This window comes from Melanotaenia boesemani, chromosome 3, assembly GCF_017639745.1.
Source record: "Melanotaenia boesemani isolate fMelBoe1 chromosome 3, fMelBoe1.pri, whole genome shotgun sequence".
Lineage (NCBI taxonomy): Eukaryota > Metazoa > Chordata > Actinopteri > Atheriniformes > Melanotaeniidae > Melanotaenia > Melanotaenia boesemani.
In genome coordinates, this window is record NC_055684.1 from 40,972,425 (window position 1) to 40,990,177 (window position 17,753).

Genomic DNA, 17,753 nt, shown 5'->3' on the forward strand with positions numbered 1-17,753 from the left:
CATAACTTTCGTTAAGCTGATCGCTTAATGCCTTTGCCACTGTTTCCTATTTAGGTTGTGCTCCATGGTGGGATTCCTACTGTGATCCTCTGAAATACTGACATATTGTGCTATTTTTAGTGCAGTTACAGGGAAGAATAGAGGACATGATTAAGCAGTGATGTGCACATTAGACCATGGTCTTTCCGCATCATGGAGTTTCATGGTTTGTTAACAGATTGTATTCAATTTGGTGAGAAAGAAACACTTATTTCATATGTGCCATAGATAGGAATCTGAGGAAATTAATATGTAAAGCTTTCCTGCTTAGAGTGCAACTTGTAGGTTAGACACCCTTTTCACTTAAAAAGCAGAAACTGGCATTCAGAACTAGTAAAAGTACTGCTTTATAAATACTAGCTTCATCATTCACAGGCAAAGAAAGGAAAGGAACTGAAATGCTAGTGAGTGAGCGCTGTCAAGTTTGCCATCACTACTCAAGGAAACAGAAAATAGAACCAGGAAATGCCCAATGATTAGCCTATAAATGATTTAGATAAAGACATTCAAGCAAAACTACATCTATATGCTGATGATACAGTGATTGACACCCAAGCTTCCACCATTGCAGTAGCAATACATGAACTTCAGGCTGCATTCAAGGCATTGCAAAATACATTGTTGAGTCTACAATTAGTCTTAAATACACAGAAAACAAAGTTTATGGTCTTCTCAAAAGCTCGATCACAGCTACTTGAGAATTGTGGTATCTTGTCTTTAGATGTACAATCCATAGAGAGAGTATCTTCATACAAGTACTTGGGGATATGGATTGATGATAACCTCTCCTTCAATGTACATATTACAACTTTAGTCAAGAAGCTTCAAGTAAAACTTGGCTTTTATTTTAGACACAAATCTTGCTTTACTTTTAGCGCTAAAAAGAAACTTGTGGAAGCTACTTTTCTGTCTGTGATTGATTATAGTGATATATTGTACATGCATGCTGCATCCTCAATCTTACATCATGTTGATTCAGTGTACCATGCTTCACTACGATTTGTTACAAACTCCAAGTCCCTCACTCATCAATGCATTCTTTATGATTTAGTTGGTTGGACATCTCTCAAAATCTATAGACAACAGCATTGGTATATTTTACACAGCAATACTTTGCAAACTTCTGCTGTACCTCTGTAACCTCCTCTATGTTTGCTCCAATACCAGTTACGGTCCTCAAAGTGGTTACTTCTTAATGTTCCCAGAGTTGCAACAAAAGTGGGAAAAACTGCATTCTCCTATTCAGCACATTGGGGATGGAATAATCTACAGAAAAAGCTTCAGCTAGAAACACTTATGTCCATAAATGAATTTAAAGCCTCCATAAAGAATGTGGTGATGGAGACATGTGCTTGTTTTTCTTGAGATGTTTTTATGACTATGTACTTGTTGTTTTATTATGAAAATGTAAATTATTGTAAATGGTAAATGGACTTGTACTTATATAGCGCTTTTCCAGTCAGTTTGACCACTCAAAGCGCTTTACACTACTTATCACATTCACCCATTCACACCCCGATAGGCACATCGGGAGGCAACGTGGGGTTAAGTGTCTTGCCCAAGGACACGTCGGCACGTAGTCAGTGGAAGCCTGGAATCGATCCGCCTACCTTCCGGTCGAAAGACGACTGCTCTTCCTCCTGAGCTGTAATATGTAATATGTATTTACTCTGTGGTTTGGCTGCAACGTTGGCCAGGTCTCTCTGGAAAAAGAGGTTTTGAATCTCAATGAGACTACCTGGTTAAAAAAAGGTTAAATAAAAAATAAATTAAAAGGCTATAAGTTATATAACATTATGAAGCAGAGAAAGCATTGTGAGATTACAGATGCTAGAGCAGGAGAGGGAGGGTAATTTGAGACAGAACTGTTTAATTTAGACAGAAAACTACAGTGAACAGTGCACATTTCTCATCTGTTGTCCTGGTCTCATAGCCAAGAGTCCTGGCCACAGCTACTAGTCCCCGCAATCCTGATAGCTTCACAATTAACCTGGAAGACCATAAAAACTCTGGGTACATGTTCTCTAAAATGAGTTGCTTCAGTGAAGTCCTGTTCCTATAGCAACAAACTAGCACAGGAACGCTAACTCTGTTAGCTTCTTCATCTCAGAAAACATCTTCGACATCTTCTCAGGACTTTCTGTCCCGGGAGTAATCTCCACCAACAAAACACAAAATAATGATGCTTCCATAAATATTTGGCGGTAGCACCAAATCTTATACATAAAACTTATTAATAACTTTCCAAACTTTCACCTCCTCAGAATATCAAGCATTCTGTAAACACACCCCACCCACCACCCAATCATGTTGGCTTTACTTCGGAGAACTAGACTTTGAGCTCATCTCCATATATTAAAAGTTGAGTAAATCTTTGCATTTTACAAAAATAGGAAATAGGACAATTACTAAAGGGTTTTACTCTGAACACTTAAATTTCAGAGGTACTTATCGCGATTCTTTTTTAAAGAGATTATACATGAGAATGTTTATATAATCCATCGTCAGAGAGAAAGTTAGCAGTGATTAACATGCTAAAGCCAAGATGCATTTCTGAGGGAAAGTGGGAGGAAACGACGGCCCATTACAGCACAGCTAAGTGTCTGGTAATCAGCCCATTAGGGTTTAATTGAGGGTAGTTAATTAGGAGTCGGTGGGTAGTCTGTGCTTTGGGGTCAGGGGCTGACATGGGAAGCAGCCGGCAGAGCAACCGGAGCCGAATGTTGTCCACTGGTCAGTGATTGATTGGCGGGAAAACTGGTCTTAATTATAGCTGTCTATTTTTTGCCTGTTTTAAAACTTGCCGGAGCCATAAATTGAGCCAATAGCTCCAATGAGCAAGAAGCCAACTGCGACTGTGCTGGAGCAGAGCAAAGACGTTTACAGTGCCCAGACTGTATGTCTCCCCAAAATATCATCACGCAACGGCCCGCCGTGGAGGACACGAGCTGTTAAAACAGAGTGGAAAACAAACAAAAGCAGCTTTCTGGCTGGGGCTCACCTCACACCATCTCCACACTTAGACGACTCCACATCTTAAAAATTCCTCTCAACATTTGGAGCAGTGGAAAACAAAGATGTGCTTGTCCTCATTTCTTAAAAGCTGCTCTGGATAGGGCAGTGGCTACCACCAGAAGCTGATTATGGACTCTTTAAAGTTAGATTTGATTTAATGTCCTGCTCCTTCCTCAGCTGGACCACGAGGCACAGGAATGTGGCTCACTGCTAGGATTGGCCCACTTAGCCCAGGGTGGATTCATCCTGTCTAGGGCCAGTAAGGAGCAACAGAGCACTGCTAGATTTGGCTTTTTCACACATTGCATGCTCAGGGGCCAAAATCCAATAAAGGTCCTGACAAAGGTCTGTTTCTTACCTCAAAATACCAAACAACATGTGATTCCCCTTAAGGAAATAATAACCGTGTCTGTTCCCTGTGGCCTTCTACACCAGAAATAACGCCTGGGAACATGTCCTCTTATATAAACCATGTGCTGTGACAACTTATTAGTAACAAGTTAAAGTGGGAAATTCTGCTAATTTGCAACAGAAATTATGTTTTCCAAATCGTTGACAAATCCCAGCAACTACACTGAGGGCATGAAAATCAGGACAAAACCCACAGTAAGTCCAGCAAGTGTTGCTCAATGCCCCAGCATTTCTGCTGCTGTTAGCGGAACAACAGTCATCAACAGTGTCCTCTTTCTCCGGCATAACGCCATATGAGAAGCTGTCAAACTCAGTGTCAAACTTTCTGGCCAAACGTGATGCCCACGAGCACCGTGGGGAAAGATGGGTTCAGTAAATGAATTCAAGTGCTGGACTGCAGGTACAAGCTCCCAGGCAGAAGTTTTTCCTCAAGCTGCTCTGCTTTATGAGTTGTGGGAAGCTTGAAAATGTGCTGAGGGATGTTAAACATTTTGCTACTACCAACGACCTTTGGTCCAGCCGAACCTCGGAGTCATGCATGAGCCTCACAATCCGTTATGCAGACGAGGAGTGGGCACTTCTGCAAACAGCGGACTTTCCAGACAACCATGCTGCCAAAACAATCAGCCAAGGGCCGGATGATGCCCTTGCATCCTGGAGCTTCACTTAAGTCAAGCGTGCATAAGAACAGACACCACGGCTAACGCTGCAGCACCCAGCGATGGACTCGCCTCCGTCATTTTGGTCACTGGCTGAATCCAGCTATTGGTCAGTAAATGAACATTTTAAACTTTAGAAATATCCAAACTGATTTTACAAAAAACATATATTTATTATATCAGGCTGACATGTTTTTCCCCACCCTATTATTATGTATAATTAAATATAGCCCATATTTTTAAGGCACACTAGTCAACTGTCATTTAGGTGTGTAATGATGTGGGGGAACTGTAATGCAATATTACTCACTTATTACTTAGTTTGACATAATTATCTGTGTTTGCATTTTTCTTATTTATCCTCAAGGTTCAAGGACTCTTTATTATCCCGTGAGGGTAATTTGTTTTACAGCCAGCAGTAAAAACAAGAAGTCACAAACACACACATAACAATAATATTTAAAAGGACTATGATAAAAATAATAAATTAATAAATAAAATATTAGAGCTACTTGTTCAACACTTGTTCAATAGAGGGAACTGTTAAAGGCAAAAGGATGGAAAAAGACCAAGGCTGTCACTGCAGCTCAGGACGAGCTCAAACTCCCAAAGCACAGCTTGATCACCGAGTCTCCAGGAGCTCACCGGCGGCATGCTTTCAGCCCTGGTGGCAGGGCTGCATGGTGTCCTGCTGCAGGGCAGCTTAGAAGCCAGATGCTTGAACAGACTTGTTTTTCTAGCAGAGAATCTTTAAGGGTTCCCTAAATGATCTGCACTAGCTAAAACAAAGCACATTTGTTTACATTCTGCTCTATTTATTCCAGTCTGGCTCTTATTTGCCAGGTTATGTTAAAAAGAACTGACATGCACCAGCTCAGAAACAGTAGAAAGATGAACATGTACATTTTGCACTAAAACTTTTATTCAGATTTCTACCTCCAACATTCTGAGATTTAAAACCAGCCCATTGTACAAAATGATTTTTGTTCACTTTTACCAGATGAGTATTTAAATGTCTCAGGGCCTTAATTGTGACCTGTTTGCAAACTTTTTCTGTTTTGGGTTGTAGTACCTACCTCTATGAAAATATGTTTGTTCTTTACACGATACCATATCATTTTATGTTAATAAGTCCAACTAGTGAATCTTCTGGTTTCTTCAGGTGACAGACATCATCAGGATACTTTCCAAACTGGCATCATAAAACAGCCCTAAGTTACACACAGCTCAGGACAGGACACCAGCGGTTAGGTTGCATTATAAGGCTGGATGGAGTATTCATGAGTGGAGCCATCAGTGCACCTTCAGTCTGGGTAACCAATTAATCTGGTATTTGAACACATGATGAGAAAATAAAGCAGGTTTACATAGCAGAGCCCTTAGTGGAGTTATCCCCCGTGAGACTGAGTTAGAACGAATGTATTAAAGCCCCAAGCAAACACAGGCAGATCCTGACCAGTGTTCCGATTTAAGCATGTGGAGGGGAACGTGAACGCACAAAAAAATGTCTGTCTGAACAAGGAGGTATTCATGAGCTGATTCATAGCAGTATGTAGCTCAGATAGAACACAGCCATCTACTCTCACACTCTTCTGCTAAGAGCCTGTTATAGAAAGATGAGCCATTTATCATCAAGTACATGTTACATCCAAATAGACTTACTGGAACTAACACCTGAACTACAGGAAGGGAAAACAGCTCTGTGCTTTTTTGCTCCTTAAGTAAATGAACATTTCTCGGCTCCATGTAATGCGATTGTCTGTTTATGTAGCGCTTGATCCCCATAGCAGGGTCGTGCAATGCCTTGTGGATGGGTGTCAAAATTACTGTCTTTCTAGGCTAGTAAAGCCAATTTCATATGTTAGAGAAGGACAAATGTTCCTTTCCACTTTGACTGAAAAAGGACGAGATGCAGCCAAAAAGGAAACTTTAAATATCATTATTATTCTGTTTTAAACTATATTAAATCAATATTTCTAGTTCAACTGACTATAAGCAACAGGAAATGTAAGGTTTGTTACAGTTTGCTGTATGTTGAGAATTACCACCAAACAGAGCTTGGTGGAGTCTTTTAACCTTGTTGGGCAGTGTTTTGGTTTTCCAGAGGGTAACTAGCCTTCAGCAGCTCTGTTTTACAACCATTACAGCCTGAAAACTTAACAGCAAACTAAGGCTTGAGCCTGTTATGTCCTCCGGGAGAAGCCAGAACTTTCTTCTTGTTCTCAAGGTCATGACAGCAAACTTACACCTTCATTTCCTGGTTTAGGAGTTCTTGCAGCTTGTTCTCGACACATCAGCCGAGCAGAACTTTCTTCTCGTCAGGTACAGGGAAGTATTGTGTGATTGGTCGGACATTTGAGGTGGGCGTGGTTAACAGGGAAAATCATGAAGTAGAAAGTTACCTGCCACTTCCACATTTCTGCTGTTGAATGGAGTTGAATAGAGAGTTTTAATGAACAGCTGATCGAGGTGATGAGAAAGTACGAATATGTTTCTGACACGCAGGATTAAAAAATATGGACACTGCCATGTGCATGATGCTGCCGTGTGCACAACGCCGCTGTGTGCACGATGCTGCATACGCACGGCACCGAATTAATCGAGCCAAAACAAACTTTTCTTCTGCTCACACCCTCGAGAACAAGAAGAAAGTTCTGCCTTCTAACAGATTATTTAGCAAACCTTATTTTATTAATTAATTTATTTATTTTTTAATTATGTTATTTTTTTATATATAATTTATTTTTATTAATTTTGTCTATTTTTATTATAGTTATTTGTGATTTTTTAGTATTTAACAAGCTTTAGACTTTCTAGTGTTCACTGGATAAAGAAATAAACAACTAAATTAAAACAAATGTGATTAAAATAAAAAGCTTGCTGAGGCTGAAAGCCAAAGAATAAAAATGGATTTTCAGACGAGTTTAAAGTGTCTGTGTGGAGGGTTAGGAAGGCAGGATGTGGTATGGAAGTCAGTGTATTTTCAGGAACACTATTGGAGGTTCCTAGATGTCTTTGTGCTGATATCAAATCAGCAGAAAAGAGAACAAAGTGATAAGTCTTACATGGAAGCACAGCAAATACCCTGGAACATTTGCCTCAGAGTTCTCACATCGTCTCACCCGCTGATCCTCCAGGGTTAAGGTAAAAAATTCCAAATAAAGTTTGGACCAAGTTCTGCAGACATTTGCATTCTCAGATACTCCAGAAGACTTCTAGAACATTTAAGAACTGCATGCGTGATAGCCGTGTAACTATAATCACAGCCTACATTATGAATATGGACATAACCAACAATCGTACCGGAGTAGTAGACTACCCGGGCACCCAGCAGAACCGAGTCACCAATCGTACCGAGTCTAGTGGACTATCCTGGCCCCCAGCTGAACCGAGTCACCAATCGTACCGAGTCTAGTGGACTATCCTGGTGTAAATGCAGCCTTAAAAACAATAACCTTGCAAAGATCAGAGCGGACTGCGTTGATGAGTTAGGGGAGGAACTGGAAAGAGAAGAGGACATTTGGGACAATTCTCTACTAAGAGTGCATTGTCACCAGGATAGTCCATTATACATGGTACGATTGTTGATGAAATTGTATTCACATTGCATTTCTCAAATGAATTACACCTTTTAAAGTACATGTTCCACTCTCTGCCAGAGATGCCACTGCACCAAGAATTACTGAAAGAGAAGACAACCAATGAAGAAGAAAACTAGTTAATCTATTGATTAATGCAGAATAACTTTGGTTGTTGCATCAGATCCAAGCGGTCTTGGGTTGATCAGATGTCATGTCTGACCGCAAGACATTTCTCCTGTCCAGAGTTGCCTATCGTCCAACATGCAGTTATATTTTGGTTGTATTTACCCACAATGACATGCACTGAACCCACTTTGCTTTGTAGTCCGCTTCCTATATTTTGTCCACTTGAAAAGGACTGAAACCTGCTTTTGTAGGTGGACCAAATCCGCTTTTTTGAGTCCAGTCAGAATTTGTTTGTGAATTTGCAATACCCCAACCAAACAAGACTTTCCCTGCAACTGGATTAGAATAAAAATAAAAAAGACTGGTGTAAATGCGACTTAAACAGCAGGACCGGATGGGGTGAGTCCCCGTGTCCTTAAAGCTAGTGCCTCCAGCTCTGTGGAGTCTTACACTACATCTTCATGATGAGTCTGAGTCTACAGAGGGTCCCAGTGTGGTGGAAGACGTCATGCCTCCTTCCTGTACCAAAGACCCCACGTCCCAGTAGTCCCAGGACTACAGACCCGTGGCAATGACTTCACATGTCATGAAGACCCTTGAGAGACTCATACTGGATCAGCTTCGACCCATGGTTAGACCACATATGGACCCCCTTGATTTCACATACCAGCATCGTCTCGGAGTTGAAGACGCTGTCGTCTACCTTATCAACCATGTCTACGCCCACCTGGACCAGCCGGTGAGCACTGTGAGGGTCGTGTTTTTTGACTTGTCCAGTGCATTCAGCACCATCAGGCCGACCCTCCTGGTGAGAAGCTGACAGCGATGCAGGTGGAGGATTCTCTGGTGTCCTGGATTGTGGACTACCTGACCGGAGGACCACAGTATGTGCGCCTGCAGCGCTGTGTGTCGGACACGGTGGTCAGCAACACTGGAACACCACAAGGGACCGTCCTCTCCCCCTTTCTGTTCCCCCTGCACACATCTGGCTGCAGCTCCTGCAGAGACCTGCTGCCTTCAGAAGGTTCTGATGACTCTGCGTAGCTGGATGATTCAGGGAGGAGATGAGGTGGAATATCCAGCTGATGTGGACTCCTTTGCCACATGGTGATAGCAGAACCATCTGCAGCTTAATGTGACAAAGACTCAGGAACTGATGGTGGATTTTAGGATCCAGAACACCAGCGACACCTGTTTCAGTCCAGGTGTGAATGAGGAAGTGGTGAAGGGTTACAGATACCTTGGAGTGCATGTTGACAGTAAACTGGACTGGGTTAAGAACACCGCTGCACTTTACAAGAAGGGCAGAGCGTCTCTATTTGTTGAGGCGGCTAAGGTGGTTTAATATCTGCCAAACGCTGCTCAGGATGTTTTATGAGTGTGTGGTGGCCAGTGCTATCCTCTATGCTGCTGCATGCTGCAGCAGGCTGAGGGTTGCAGACACAAACAAACCAGTAACGTGGTGGGATGGAGCTGGACTCTCTGACGTGGTGGAGAGGAGAACGTTGTCCATAATAAAGACAATACTGAACGATACCTCCCACCTGCTTCACAACCTGCTGATCAGCCACAGGAGGACGTTCAGAGAAAGACGGATACCACCTCAATGCTCCACTCAACCACACAGGAAGTCATTCCTACCTGCAGCCATCACACTGTACACCTCCTCCATATAACATCCACTGTTATACATTTACACTCTCCTCTACATTTACTTTTTACTATCACACTGATGATACTGTACATAGTACTCACTGCAGGACTGATCCTAGATCTGTTTATGTATATCCTAACTAATCTGTCATTTTTCTTATTGAGATTTTTATCTTTATCTTATACTTTCTTTATTTGGTATGTATGGAGCGACTGTGTGCACACAGTTTCCTCCGGGATCAATAAAGTATTCTGATTCTGATTAAATGGAAGACACTCAATCATACAGTAAGGGAAAGTTATAAAAACATAACTGCTTTTACATATGCATTTGTAATTGTGATATTAAAATGTGATCAAATTAGAAACTGTAGCTGTAAGTGATGTTGTTCAACTGTCTGAGAAAACATACTTCCTGAGAGGCGTGATGATAAATCAGATTTGAAAGCTTCTGCATTTCTGATGTACAATGTCCCACACAGGATGTTAAGGAGGACACAGTTGCAGGCCTACAAGCTGAAAACATGAACACGAAACTCCCTTTAGGCACTTGGGATTCATTTCCTTTGATTCACTTCTGTAAACCACAGAGTTCAAAGACCCAATCACCTCAGGTTAAAGATGCAACACATACAAGTGTAAATTGTGTCATGATGCTGCATTTCTTTCTATGGGCTGAAAAACCATGACACGAAACTATTTGCTCGTATCAATCAACAAAGAAAAAGAAGGTGAAATAGAAACCATCTTCACTATCAGGTTTCCTACACCAATGAAAGCAACCAACATAGAAAATCAACTCTGAGCCATCTATACCTTTCCATTTCAATGAAGAATTGATTTATTTCATTGGGTTTTGTCTAATATTCCCTCACCCACTGAAAAGCAAAGGACATTAAATATGGAGCTTTGCCACCTCCTTAGGCTCTTCACATCCTCTACGCTGGAGTTCTCGTCCCATTGGAGAGATTTCTTGACTTCACTAACAATAGATGGCAAAACAAGACAAACAAGTGCAGCATCATTTTACAACAAAATTTGTTCTCTCTTTCTCTTAAGTCAAGAAAAAGGAGGGATGGCTTTCTCAGGATTAAAACCTACATATGATACCTTCTTAAGTAACCAAATACAGCAACATCTGGGCCATTAACACCTATTACCAACCTTAACCTTGTCACACACACAGTCATAAAAACATACACTAAATCATAATACAAAAATACATACACACCTATCATTCTTTATCACAATACGAGCTAATCCCTCATTAGCTAGCATCAGCCAGTGGCCTGCTGCAGATCTGAACCACCTTACTGTGTTATACCACATACTCTGGGGTTTCTGTATTTACAGCTAAAGTACTTAGAAACATGGTCTCAGGCTTGTGCCCGAGGACTGCGGCTTGTTTTTCTCTGTATCTTGTTAGTACTTGACTGTATAAACGAAAGAATCGAGTGATCAACACAGTCCAGATGTTGAAGTCCTCTCTTCTTGTAAACACTTTCCACAAACATCTCTGTGAGCGATGTGCTGTTAAAAAGCTCTGGGGCAATTTCACTGAGGTTGGACAATAAAGCCTGCGACAAACCATATTTGTCATCTTGTGGCATACGGCACTACACATTTGAAATCCGCATAAACCTCTCGTTTTAATACAGGCACTGTGTAGGATTCTGGTTTTTCTATATAAGGAACGTTTGTGATGTTGTGTTGAAAAGTTGACCTCAGGGTGAGTTACCCTTTCCACAAGAGATTCTGTTTACAGGCCAGAGGAGGATGCTTCATGGCAGCTTTGTCATAAGGGATTTGGCATTTAGAAAGCAAACAGAGGACTCTCTTCCAGAAAACTAAAGACAGTCCCCCCTCAGGTTTATCTTGACGTCCCAGTTAGCAGGGCCTTATCCTGACTGTTGAAACATAAGCCATCTGCAGGTCTGTGTATGGAACTGAAATAAAAGTCTAAAATGCAAATCATCATTTTCTGTCACATTTTGTGGTTTTACTTGGACCTTAAGAAGCCACAGACACATTCACGAATACATCAACTTCCACACTGCAGTGTTGGTCACATACCTCTATTATTCTGTCGTGGATCTGAAGGCCCCCCTCCTTGTCTGATGGACCTTTCTCAACAATCTTGGATACAAAGATCCCTTCGTTTGAAGCGCTGTCATTGTCGTCCTGTGGAAATGACTGCTGTTACTCTCTCCGGAACAATGAGACCCCAATGTTCATATTCTTATAACAGTACTTTTAATAAATCTTTAATCTTATTATTACTTTTATTAATCTTTATAATCTGCTCAACAGCCTTTTATTTTTTTTAGCATGCTCACACAGGTTTTCATCTTTTAATTTGCAAGAAGGAATATCATGACTGAGGCAAATGTTTAACATCTGTTAACGTGAATGGCCGTCTCACATTGCAGATTTTAACTATGAGGGTTTCATAACAAACCTAAAAAATCAATCCCATCAACTTTTGGGGCCATCTACTTTTTAGGTCTGGAAATTAAGGTTATTTATCCACGTTGAGTGTAATCAAAGCAGCTTCTGTTATAAATTAGCTTCTATTATATGGGTGCACTTGTTTAGCTCAATGAGTCTCTATTGTTGTTTTGCTCCTCTCTTCAAAAGGGGGGGTGATGTCGATTTGCATCCCAGAATAATAAATGTGGCAAAAGTAAGTTATATTTGAACCATTTAATACGATTAATGAATGAAACTGAGGAAAGGAATGTCTAAATATTTCACTGATTGATGGGCAGAGAGGAATGTTTAGTTTAAACCCAACATGAACTGGAGCAACTTTACGTTTCAACTTTGGAGCAAAAAATTGTTGCTCCAGCATCTTAAAGACACTCCAACTTTAAAAATTCCAGTTAACATAAAGGCAAGTATGTGATTAACAGTAAATATTGTCTAACTTGTCAAATTGTTTAGATCTCATGCTTTTTGTTTCTTAAAAAGCAGAATAACAAAAGGTTTTAGTTTAAGTCTGAACAGCTAAATCAATCCCCAAAGAAGGATTTTTTTTTGTACTCAGAGTTACAAAAACCTATAAGCGTGACCAGTTAAATCTAGTTTGTGTTGTTGTAAAACAAAGAAAGATATTAAAGTTCAATGCAGTGAATGAGATATTTTACTGCCAACATGTTCCATCTTAAAATCTTCGCAAAAAAACAGAACATATCTAAATAACAGTTTGGCTGTGTGGAAAAATATGTCTTCTTCTATTTTGGGTGACGTTCCCTTTAACCTGCTTTCAAGGCAAGGCAGTTTATTTGTATAGCACATTTCATGTACAGGACAATTCAAAGTGCTTTAAATAAAACAAAGACATTACAGATATTTAGAATAGTAAAAGGCATCAACACATAATCACAGTAAAATAATAAATTACATTAAAATGATTAAAAGCAAGATAAGTTAAAAAGGTTACCGTGCAGATTTCATGCATAGGAGCATGAGAAAAGAAATGTTTTTAACCTGGATTTAAAAATGTCTACATTTGGTGAAAGTTTAATCTCCACTGGCAGTTTCAGTGCTACTCCAGGATAGACTTTAGCATTAAATGCTTGCCCGACCCTAGAGCATTGACCTTGGCCCACAAAGGGGCCTGGATGTTGAAATTCTGAAGGGGCTATGTGCACCCTTCGCTGTGCTGGGGACCCGATTCAGAGCTACGTCTGGGTTCATGGCGACTCTTAGCTCCTGCTGAGCACAACTACATCTTCATACAGCCGCTGGCATCACAGTGCAGACGTCTGGCACCATTAACGCTTTTCATCTCATAGCCTGGAGGCAGGAAACATGGTGGCTGTGAAAGGTTCATGCGGGGTTAGCAGATGTTTCCTCTGTGTTTACGTCACCACCAAAATCCACTCAATTACAAACAACTGCTGAAAACCATAATCCCAGATTTAAGTCTCATAAAAGAAATTATAGTTTGTTTTGTTTTTATCTGTAAAGCCAAATCCACCAAAGCAGACCAGTGGACAAACAAAATTAAACTTGATTGTGTGGTCTATCTGTCCACATGTCGCTGGGTCAAGCAGCACTGGGAAGGCTTCCAGTATGTTCTACTCATTCCTGGTGTGGCTGATTACCGGGTGAGATGAAACATCCGAAATTTCAACCTACCGCACATGGCCTTCCCCCTACGATGTTAAAACCCAGAGACCCGCCCTCGCGAAGAAGGACAGCTGTCACGCTTTGGGTCTCGTCTTCCTACGAACAAACAGAAGAAAGAAATGAAAATTATTCACTGCAGATGAGCAACAGAATGATGAACTGAGTGCTTCAAGAGAGAAGAAGCGATCAGGAAAACCTCGAAACAAACCTGAAACCTGAAACACGAAAAAACAACTTTATGAAATCTGAAAAATTTCAGATTTAAAGCTCTGCTTCTGGCTTACAAAACAATAACCCAAACAGCTCCAGTCTACCTCCACTCCTTAATCCAGAGCTACACTCCCTCTCCACAGTTACGCTCTGCCAGTGAAAGACGCCTAGTGCTCCCACCACAAGGTGGCGCCACATCAGTAGCTAGACTCTTCTCCTCTGTTGTTCCCCGGTGGTGGAACCATCTACCAAACTCCGTCCGAGCCGCAGAGTCCTTATCCACTTTTAAAAGCAAGCTAAAGACTCAGTTGTTTAAGGAGCATTTCCACACTTAGCTTAACTCTTCTACTCAGAATGAGGTAGAAAGATTTGTCCAGCTCTTTGGCTCAATCAGGTACTGAAGAAGCTGCTGCACTTACGCCCAAGATGATGTTTGATGAAATCGTGATCTTGTATTTAAACAAAGAACTATTATAGAAAGGGAAGGGAAAAAACCCTGCCCTGGATACCCCTGGATGCCCAGCAGTCTGACTACCACCTAATGATGACGCCCCTCCTGGCAGGTTTCTGCTGGTGTTCTTCTGGAGAAAAACTTCAAATCAATGACTGTAGAGTATAATAGAATAGAAACAGAATTTATTAAATCCTTGCCTCAACCCTACCCAGACGTCTCAACCTGTCTCATCCACCCATCCTCATCTTTAAACACAGCCAGTCATCATCAACATATTTAAACCACCACCACCACTGCTGCCTCCACCTCCACCCCTGCTGCCACCTCCACCACCATTGCTGCCTCCACCGCCACCCCTGCCCCCACCTCCACCACCACCACTGCTGCCTCCACCTCCACCCCTGCTGCCACCTCCACCACCATTGCTGCCTCCACCACCACCCCTGCTGCCTCCACCACCACCCCTGCTGCCTTCACCACCACCACAATTACTGCTGTCTTCCAAACTCTACTTCCTCATTAACATTCTTCTTCCAAGTTCCTTTGGCATTTCGAGGGTTTAAGTTTTAAGAAGAAGAAGAAGATTTTTATTTGTCATTATACACAGTGCAGAAGACAGGTACAACGAAATTGTTTCCAGTACAACCCGTCCGAGACTAGACAGCAACAACATGTAGACACAACAGGAACAGGCATACTGAGGCAGCAGCCGCTGAGGCAGCAGCCGCTGAGGCAGCGCGCCTATGTATTAGAATAGATATAGAAGGAAAAGATAACATTGGGGGAATAAGATGTGGCTTGGGAGAAAAAAAGGCATCACCACACTGGGCCTAAGGGCCCAGTGTTGAGATACAAAAAAAACCTCCTCGGTACATAAAAGCAAATAACTCAGACATTCACAACATCAGAAACATGTGGCAGGGTGGGAAAGGGGTCTCCCATCACAGCAAGTGCGGACGCAGCTGACATGAGCGCAATCCAGCCGACCCGCCGCCCGGGAGTGGAGGGAGGGGGGGAGAAACAACCAAGGCAGTGAATCATCGGGGGAGGTGTATCTGTAGTGGTGTATGTGAGTGTGGTGCTCGTGTGTGCGCAGTAAGTAAGTAAGTGAGCATTTGAACTTTCTCCCAGTCCTCCATCTCCAGTCTCTGCCACCTGATGATAGTGGGGCGTCCTTGGGAGCTGATCCAGGAAAAAGTCCATCGCCCATGAGGAGGGTGAGGGGAGGGTGGGGGGACTGAGCATCCGTCAACAAGACATTCCAGGAGAACTTTGTAACCAGCCATCCAAGGCCAGTACAGGGAGCTGAATTTGATAACAGCATTTGTTTTAGTTTCAGGCCAGAGCTGTTTCGTCTGCCTTGAGTCTCTCAGTGGTCCCACTGGCGACTCCAATCATCCGAATTTTGGGTCAATTTCCATTTCCATCCAGCCGAGCCGACAACTTCTCCAAGTTGGTGTCCTCCTTACGTACAAGCTCCGAAATCGCAACCAGCTTGCCATCCTGGGCCTCCAGTTTACGATTTAGCTCCTGCAACGTCAAAGTCTGATTGTTCATAGCTCGACACACATCTGCACAGAAATCCGGCAGCTTGCCAGTGACCGCCGACAGTGTCCGAATTTTGCGATATGCCAGGAAACCGCCCGCTCCAAACAGCAGAAACCCAGTTATCATGAATCCGAATGTATAGATATCTTCAGCGTCCTCGACAGACAAGATCGACAGACACATGACTTTCCACGCTCCCCAGGAATCCATCACATATCCAGCCGAAAACGTCCCGCCAGGACAAGCAGGCTCCCCTACGCCTGTTTTCCGGTTCGAATAAATTTGGTCGATTGCATTTAGGAACCAGCTGATCAAATCCATTGTTATAGATTTTGGTTTCAGAAGAAATGCAGAGAGAGACTCAGAGATGACAGGACAAGTAGCAGGGCAGAGTGGGGAGGAGGGAGAGAGAAGAAATAAGCATCTGCCTTCGTCGAGAGCCGGAAGAGAGAAAAAAAAAAAAAAAAAAAAAAAAAAGCTACATTAGGCACATTGAAGGGAACGTTCGGCACACCTGGACATGGAGAAGTTGCTCAACAAAGACAAGCTAACTCAATCTCAGCTATGGAGTTAACTGGACTTTGGTTGTGTGGATCTAGGCAAGTCCAGGCTATTAAAGTGAACAAGGTTCATACTTGAACGATCTCAGGAAACATCCCTTTGTCACAAGACAAGGCAAATGTATTTGTATAGAACATTTCATGTACAAGACAATTCAAAGTGCTTTACATAAAACATAAAAACATTACAGCTAGGTGCAGGCGAAGAAGAAAAAAGTACAAGTGCATTAGAAAAACAAAGATTAAAAAAGATAAAAATTGATTACATAAAAACAACAAGAAAATGCTCAGATAAAGAAATAAAGTTAAGATTTCAGCATAAAAAGGACCAAATGCAGATCTGGACTTCTGAATAAAAACTAGAGAAATGCAGCAGAGAACAGGTGGGTCTTCAACCTTGATTTAAATAAACTAAATACATAAGTTACTATCACAATTGTTCTTTTAAACAATTTCTTAAAAGGATTTAATCAAATGGCTTATTATAGCAGAAAATACAGAATTTCGACATGATGCAGCAGGAAAACACTGGTGTAGCAAATTTAGTTAACAACGTTAACCTGTTAGATCAGATGGAAAAGTAGTTCATGACAGGGAAAGTCTTTCAACTAACCAGGTAGTCAGGTAGGCTGTCATTCTCATGGATAACACCTGTATGTGTCTTGTTTCAACAAGCTATAATGTCTGCTGTGAAAGGTCTTTAAACTTGAAATCTTTGTTTTCTTAGCAGAAGGTGCACATGGCACAAGTTGATGGTTCCGGCAGGCATCATGCACAAATGCAGGAGTCTGCAGCCTTTCCAATCCAAAGAGCCATTTTTCCCTCAGCCAACAAAATAAAACTCCTGCAGAGACGCAAATGTTACCAGACCTTTGGAAAAAGACAACTTATTATTTTTGATAAATATCTAATATAGAAAACTTGTTATATCTCAAGAACCACATTCTTGCAAAAAAGAGGATAGACGTACTTTCTTCTATGGGATGTAGATATTTGTGGAAAATTGTGTAAAAAAAAAAAGCCCATAGTTAGAATAAAATGAGGCCAAATTAGATCAAAATAAATATTACTGGTACTTTTAGTGTCATTATATTGTGGAAACTCAATGTAATTATTCCATGAAATAAACTGAAAAATTGCTTTAAAACCTGCATGTGTCATTATATCTATATTTTCAAACATGAGTTAGCTCTTTAGCATGTTTAGCCATGTATTTAGAGCCGTTCTTGAAGGTCCAGAGACCCACTTGCTGATCCGGAGCTACAAGTTGAACACCCTTCATTTAGTGTTTGTAAACCAGAATTTACTGCATTTTCTTTATAAAGCAGTAGACCTGCTTTTAGAAGTTGCTTTTAGAGGAAAA

At 41.5% G+C, this 17,753-nt stretch overlaps 1 protein-coding gene across 2 annotated transcripts in view; it reads right to left on the reverse strand.

The window, feature by feature from the left end:
- The window catches only part of pdzrn3b (PDZ domain containing RING finger 3b), a 170,071-nt gene that overhangs the window by 144,255 nt on the left and 8,063 nt on the right, over positions 1–17,753 (reverse strand). For both annotated transcript variants that reach the window (XM_041980559.1, XM_041980558.1), the window contains exons 2-3: positions 13,628–13,714; positions 11,558–11,665 (exon numbers count right to left, since the gene is read on the reverse strand). In XM_041980559.1, the coding sequence (XP_041836493.1) occupies positions 11,558–11,665; positions 13,628–13,714 (195 nt within the window). The remainder of the gene's footprint in view (positions 1–11,557; positions 11,666–13,627; positions 13,715–17,753) is intronic.